The sequence below is a fragment of the Frankliniella occidentalis genome, unplaced genomic scaffold (genome assembly GCF_000697945.3).
Source record: "Frankliniella occidentalis isolate FOCC.00 unplaced genomic scaffold, Focc_3.1 Scaffold941, whole genome shotgun sequence".
Taxonomy (NCBI): domain Eukaryota; kingdom Metazoa; phylum Arthropoda; class Insecta; order Thysanoptera; family Thripidae; genus Frankliniella; species Frankliniella occidentalis.
In genome coordinates, this window is record NW_026268047.1 from 15,524 (window position 1) to 22,459 (window position 6,936).

The 6,936-nt window shown below is 59.0% G+C and overlaps 1 protein-coding gene across 1 annotated transcript in view; it reads right to left on the reverse strand.

Annotated features, from left to right (window-relative positions):
* The window catches only part of LOC113218218 (prickle planar cell polarity protein 3), a gene marked incomplete at its 3' end in the record, with an annotated part of 16,261 nt that extends 12,989 nt beyond the window's left edge, over window positions 1-3,272 (reverse strand). The window contains 3 exon segments of the mRNA XM_052275801.1: window positions 1,475-1,694; window positions 1,980-2,481; window positions 2,568-3,272. Coding sequence (XP_052131761.1) covers window positions 1,475-1,694; window positions 1,980-2,323 — 564 coding nt within the window.
* Between the last annotated feature and the right edge of the window lie 3,664 nt (window positions 3,273-6,936).

Below are 6,936 nucleotides of genomic sequence, written 5' to 3' on the forward strand. Positions count from 1 at the left end.
TGTTATTTTTAGTTGTTTTATCAAATTTTAAAATCTAAACGAGATGACGGATTTTGACAAGCGGCATGTCGTCTGACTCGGTTTTTAGCCTTGATCACGTTTTTGATAACGGCCTTTGTCTACGATTGATAGTTTGAGCCACAGGCCAAATGTGTAACGTTTTGGCCCGATGACCCATAAGAAACTAATGTTAACTTTGTACCCACTTCGGGAGGGTCAAATATTGTCCGATCTGGCTGAAATTTTTTTGGAGAGCGTTTTTTATAGATTGGCACGAGATGGGCAATGTGAACTTAAACATTTTAACAAAAAGTTTTTCTTGGTCTACTCTAACCCGCACGCGTGCAAACTACGGAGTGAACCAGGCACCTGACTTATTCTACGAGAAGTGAGACAATCAGCGATGTTCACAGTCACAGATTTTCTCGTTTTCGTTTCGGTAGATTCCCCCCCCCCCCCAAAGAAAGCAGTACGTATTTTACAGCAAAGAGACCGGCCAAAGCTGGTTACGAGCTGTTTAAGGAACGAACAGTGTGGCTGCTTCGGATGCAGCCCGCTTCTGGTTCTGGTCTGAGGGACCTTTAGAATATTGGGGTGACTAGACATGACAATGACAAGTCTGGAATACCTTGTTCACGTCGCTGGTCTGATCTCTCCGAGACTCCCTCAGGCATCCTCGTCATCTGGCGAACCCCCACCGACTTACTGACGAGCCGCTTGCACTCGCCCTCCTCAGCTAGGAACACGGCCTACCCATACTTAAGTCAGCACTTTAAAACCGGGCTGGAGGTCCGTTGCCAACGACGAAACAGTCTACTCGGTTAGCATGATAAATATTTCTGGGAGGCAAAATATGAAACGAAAGATTATTCAACGGAAGCGCGCCCGCGATGACCGAAAAACCAAAGTCAGCTCCGCCGAAAATAAGGAGAAAGACGGGGTTAACTAGGATTTTAATTTCATTTTCGGAACGGAGAATGTTGACGGCGTTGTTTTGTGTACAGTTCAGTAGTTTTGACGATATGGCGAAAACGGGTTGTCGGGCACGTGTCAACGCACCACGACTTCGTGATCATGCCTCCCAAACTATGTTTGGGACTAAGGCCGTACTGGCAGCTTCTCGATGGGGGAATGTAGCTTACCGTATAGATTTACAGTATATCCGAGCATATCTGTCTCACTTCAAGTAGAATTGGTCACTCGGTATATGCATCACTGTGAAAAATATCGTCGCAAATTTACAAAAATTTTGTAAACTCGAATTATAATTCAAGTTGCAAATATACGACAGCACATTTTTTACTCGCCAAGAGATTTGACGTCGATACATACTGCATGTATTTTTACGATTATACATTGTAATTTTACAACTTGCGTCAAGGAAAATTTTCCTGTAAACCTACCTACTTTTTTTCACAGTGATTGTGACAAATTGTTAGAAGATTTGTCCACCCCTGGCCTTGGCTGTACGCACCTTGTGGCTGGCGAGGCCCGGAGGCACCCACGAGTAGCCCTCGGCCTGGGCGCGCTCCTTGGTGCTCCGAGCGCCGGGGTTGCCCTTGAGGCCGCCGGCCCGCTCGGCGCCATCCTGGTCCAGGTCGGTGCGGAAGCCCAGCCGCTCGCAGACGTTGACCCATTCCTCGTGGTAGACATCGTGCGCCTCGCGGGGGCACTTACAGCTCTGGCAGGTCTTCCTGCGAACACGAACACGCATGCGTGCGTCAGCAAAAGTGGGAAACCACGCCGACAATGCTAGAAAAAACACACACACACACGCACGCGCGCGCTCTCACACACACAAAGCACACGCACACATACTCGCACACTGCTGGACAACTCTCATCTACTCAGTCAAATTCTACAGTTATGCTAAACACGCATCCACAAAAAACTACTCTGAACACTTTTGAGCAGTTGGTGCCTGTGCACTCGGCTCACAGCACTCCTAGAAGCGGGTCGGCGCGCCATGCAGTGGTTACCTAATGATGAGCTCGTACAGCTCGGCCTGGTTGAACACCTTGCAGTACAGCTCCAGCACCCTGACGCAGGCGAAGCGCATGCCCGGCCAGGGGATGAGCCTCGTGTCGAGGAGGCCGGTGGACAGCGGGCACCGGGGCGCCTGCGCCTCGGGGGCGGCGGCGGCGGCCCGGCCGGGGGCGGCGCGCGCGGGGGTGGGTGCCGTCAGCCCCGACCCCGCGCTGCTCGTCTTCTTGGCGGGCGCTCCGCCGCCGCCTCCGCCGCCGGCCTGCGCGGGCGCGCCGCTCCGGCCCGCCATGTTGGGCGCGGGGGCGGGGCCCGGCCCGCGCGCGCACCGCACCGTCATCGCGGCCGTCACAGCCCCGTCACACGGGTGGCCGGCCCGTCACACGTGCCCGTCACGCTGCGGGCACCGCGTGGGCGGGCGGGCTCTTGCCCATGCTGGACTAGGCCCGGCTACGCCGCCGTCCTCATGGAAGGAGTAGAGAGGCTCCTCCGGTCCAGCTGCAAGAACACACGACACACGAGGACGTGAGGACCTCGAGGGCGGCCCGCACCTGCTCCGCACCTGCTCCGCACCTGCTCCGCACCTGTTCCGCACCCTCCGCACCTATTCCGCACCCTCCGCCGCACCTTCCCCGCTCCGCTCCCCAATCCCCTGCGCCCCTCGTGTCGCCCTAACCTGGCGCAGCCCTCCCTTGCGGTGTTTGCCCTGGGATCACACGGCTGATCGGACAGCAGGCTAGACTGTCCACTGCCTAATAAGGCCCTAATGAGGCCCTCCAAAGGCCCTAATAAGGCCACACGGTACTTAGGGGAAGTCGGCAAAGGCCGTCTTACATCTTCGGAATTGCACCACGTGCAGAGTAAATGTCATAACTTGACGTCGGGGACGCCCGTTGCCGGCCCGCGCGGCGGCGGACGACGGGTAAGGGCCTCGTGCCACAAGCCCCGATAGCGACGTCGGAAAAAAAATAAAACTTTTCCAAGAAAAAACTACGAAGCGCACGGCGTCGAGCAGAGCGTGCCCGACGCCATGGATGGGGTGGTTGTTTTTGTCCCACCCAGACCTCTGACTCGACGTTTGTCAGGACCGCGATGATGCCGGGTAGAATAACAATGTCGGGGTCAGACGGTCACGGAAGCGGGGGTCACGTCGCTCACCCTACAAAGTCCTACTACAATACACCCTCCAGCAGCCGGAGTGAAGGTCCCCAGCACGGAGCCCCAAGAGAGCAACAAGCGACTACGGCGAGTAGGTACGCCCTCTGTTCACGCACCGCACTAGAGCACTGCGGTCGCACGGTTATCCTGTCAGGAGCGATCGACCATACCCTCGCGGTGTATGAGTGTGTGTGTGTGCGAGAGAGACGGGGATAGAGGGAGAGAGAGGGAGAGAGAGAAGGGGGGGGGGAGACGGAGAGGGAGAGAGAGAGTGTGTCTATTATCTCGTCCTTATCTTTTATGCCATCCGATAGAGAGCCCCGGCCAAGTCACAACATCGGCCCAAAGCAGCACACACACACACAGTGTGCTATATCTCTCTCCCAGCAAGGCCGCACGCAGGACCTTCCTCTATCCGGCGACCTGGCGGTGTGCGTATGGGCGAGACAGTGAGACAGCTGGGCACTCGCTGTGGCCCACCTCACAGACCCCGGAGCACGTAGTATAGTTATACTGTACCCCATGCAGCCGTGCGGGTTGGCTTGCCTACCGCCTCTCACTACGGCGCCCTGGGGACCCTTGCGAGTAGGCAGGACATGGAACAGTATAACCACGAAATCCCGCGGGGTCCGTAGGACACCCTCCAGTACACAACGACGGGGACCATCGGCGGACAAGTCTCTCGCACCTCCGTGACTACAGTCAGCCACTGCCTCGGAAAAAGGCAGCGGCGACGAAGACCCCATGATGAACCCTGCCTTCACGGCATTAGCATAAGGGTGGAGGAAGGTGGGGTGTGGGGGTGATGGGGACGGGGGTGATGAGGAGGAGGGTGAGGGGGAGGGGGGGGTGAAATTACTGTCAGTCACGGCTGGATGCGGGCCACGAGTACAGGGCCACGTGACTGTCGTTGGGCGTGGTCGGTCTTGGCGTCGTGGCGTGAGAGAGGCCATCACCGCATCATCCACTCCAACACCCGACCCGGCGGCACCCGGCAACGGGGACAGCCTCGCTCCGCCGGGCAGGTGCGTTTTAGTGACTCCAGGGAGGTGGTAAAAGAAATCACTGGAAGTCCTACCCTCCGTCACCTCCTCCTCGCCCTTGCAACCAATACTCCACAAACACAACACCCCAGACTTTCTCCCCCCTCGCGTTTTCCTTCTAGCCCACTGGACTTGCCTGTCCACCCACACCACCCCCTTCCGCTCCACCTCCCCCCCCATTCCAAATCCACCCTCGGAGGGGCGGATTCAATTAAGGGTATCGGGATGGCAGCCCGGCGCAGCAGGCGGCGTCTTCTTGTCGGGGACGCAGCAGCGACGCGCCGAGAGGATGGTCATCGGCTGCACCAGGAGCCGGTATTGCGAGCCCGCTGCGGCCCCGCAGCAGTCGTGGGACGTCATGACAACAACAACAGCTTCCGCCAGCAGCAGCGGTTCATTAGCAACAATAAAATTGTACCGTCATAAAGCCAAGTGTGATGGCAGTTATTTATTTTCTTTTAGCGAAGAGGTTCAGAATATAAGAAACGTCAGAGGCGACGACGGCAGCTTGGCCGCGGGGTATACGTGTCCATCAGCAGGCGAGTACCACGACGGGAACCCTCTCAGTGACGATCGATACAGGCAGACACAGTGACAGCCGGGGTCACCCGGAGGACGCCGGCGTGGCGAGGCGTGGCAGCCGGAAGTGGGTCATCGCGTCCCGCAGAGAGGCGAGCAGAGCGGATGCACTGCGGGCGAGCTGCTGCTGCTTACTCTGGAGCACAGCATCCCGGCAAGCGGGAGGGGGGCGGCGCCGGCGAGAGGTCCACGGCGGCGAGCTTGAGCAGCACTAGGTCCACGTCATCCTGCGGCGCCGCCAGCTGCTGTTTGTTCTTCCTCCTGACGGCAAAGTGCCTCTCCCTGGAGGGGAAGCTCGGCGTCTTCTTGCGCAGGCCCGAGGACAGGCCGCGGTCCCTGCAGCACGAGCAGGGTCGGCTCTGGTCGGCGCCCAGGCCCGCCCCTAGGAGGTCCTCCCCCAGGCCGGCCGACGCCGCCGCCGTCGTCCCGAGTCCCATGGCGGCCGCGTCCACTATGCACTTAGCCGCTCATTCCCGGAGGCAGCGGCACAGGTGACACGAGCGCGCTGGAGCTGCTGCGACACGAGTTGGTCCGCGCTCGTCCGGAGGGGGGCGTCTCTCAGCGCGTCAACACGGTGGCACTGCGGACTGGAGCAGCGCCGACTACTAATCCGACTGACAGACTGGCTGACTGATTCGCTCACAAAACGCACGCCCGGGGCTCTGCTGTGTGCTCCGCTGCGCTGGCCGGGCCGGGGCTGCGTCCGCGTCGCGCATTGCCGCGCTCTTCCCCGCTCCCGCGGCGCGACACACACGTGGACGCGCCTCCCGGACGCGCCCGCGCGCTGGCGGCGGCAGCGTTGCCGGCGGCGGCCTGGGGCAGGCATGGCGGGGGCCTGCGGCAGGCACGGCGTCGACCTTGTGCACAGGCGCGGCCCGAGTAACCTGACCGGCGCCAGGCGCGGCGCGGCCGGGCCGTGCCTGGGTACACCCGGGCCGAGCTTAGCCGGCAGCGACTTGGGCTCGACTCTTATCAGCCGAGCAGCCCCGCCCCACCCCGCCCCACGCCGTGCGTGACGGCCTCGCCGTGCACAAGAGACAGACGGGAAGATGAGAAATTCAGCCAGGTGGGGCCGTGCGGTGTGACACGCACTGCTAATGGGACGACACGATACGCCAATTAAGCACCCCACTCAACACCCTCAACCCTCCTCGACACCCTTTCTCTCTGCTCGCCCCCCCCCCCTTTCCAAAGAAAAACTCGCCAATACTACTTGTATTTTTATTTTACGTTGCAAAGTGGCTACTTTGTCGTGATGTCGTGCCGGGTGCCGCGAGCTAAAAGTCTCGCATTGCCACCGTTTCTTCCAACACCCACAAATAGAACTCGGACCGACGGCGAAAAGAGTTCTATTCAAATTAACAAATTGGGTTTCATTCCTCCTACACGCGATCGCTTCGTGACATGCAATATAATTTTTTTTCATTGCCAATGCAGTGGCGCAGAGCACACCGGTTGTTGTCCGGAAAGCTTATCGCCCCAACAAATACACGTGTTGTGACAGCAAACAAATTTACAGTTACGGCCCATCCGTAAATAAACAAGCCATTTTCCGTCTCCCTCGCACCCGCGCCTCTGCGGAACCAACAGCATAGCGCAAGTGACGCTCGACACGCCGTCCCTCCGGCTCATAACGTTCGCGCTCTCGTTTGTGTTTAGAACACTTCTCCTCCCCCTCCCCAACCCCCACCCCACGACGGTCGGGAGGGATATCAAACCCGACCATTTGCCGAACAGCGTCGTCGCAAACGCTTCGGCATACGAAATGTACGCTAATGGGACGGCCAAGTCCGCAGCGTGCTCTGGCAGCAGGGAGGCACGAAGGGGCGCACGAAACAACTTGAACCGAACGAAAGCTCTCATGGCGCCTTGTAGGTAGGCAACATCTTGCCTGCGGTGCATGCGTGTACTGCGGGGTGGCCTACCCCGAGCCTCGCAGGCGCCCATCATCCGTGATTTGCCCGAACGAACCTGCCAAAAAACAGATACGTACTTCCTGGACAATCCCTTACACGAACGCATGAGCTGAGGTATAAAGTACACTGGGGTGTACTCTACTCTACTCTACGTGCTGCGAGCCGAGGTCCGCTGGGGCCTTTGGACCCGGACGCGAGCGGACTCGAGCCGCGTGAGCCGGCGGAGGAGGAGCATTGACTCTGGCGCACACCTCGCC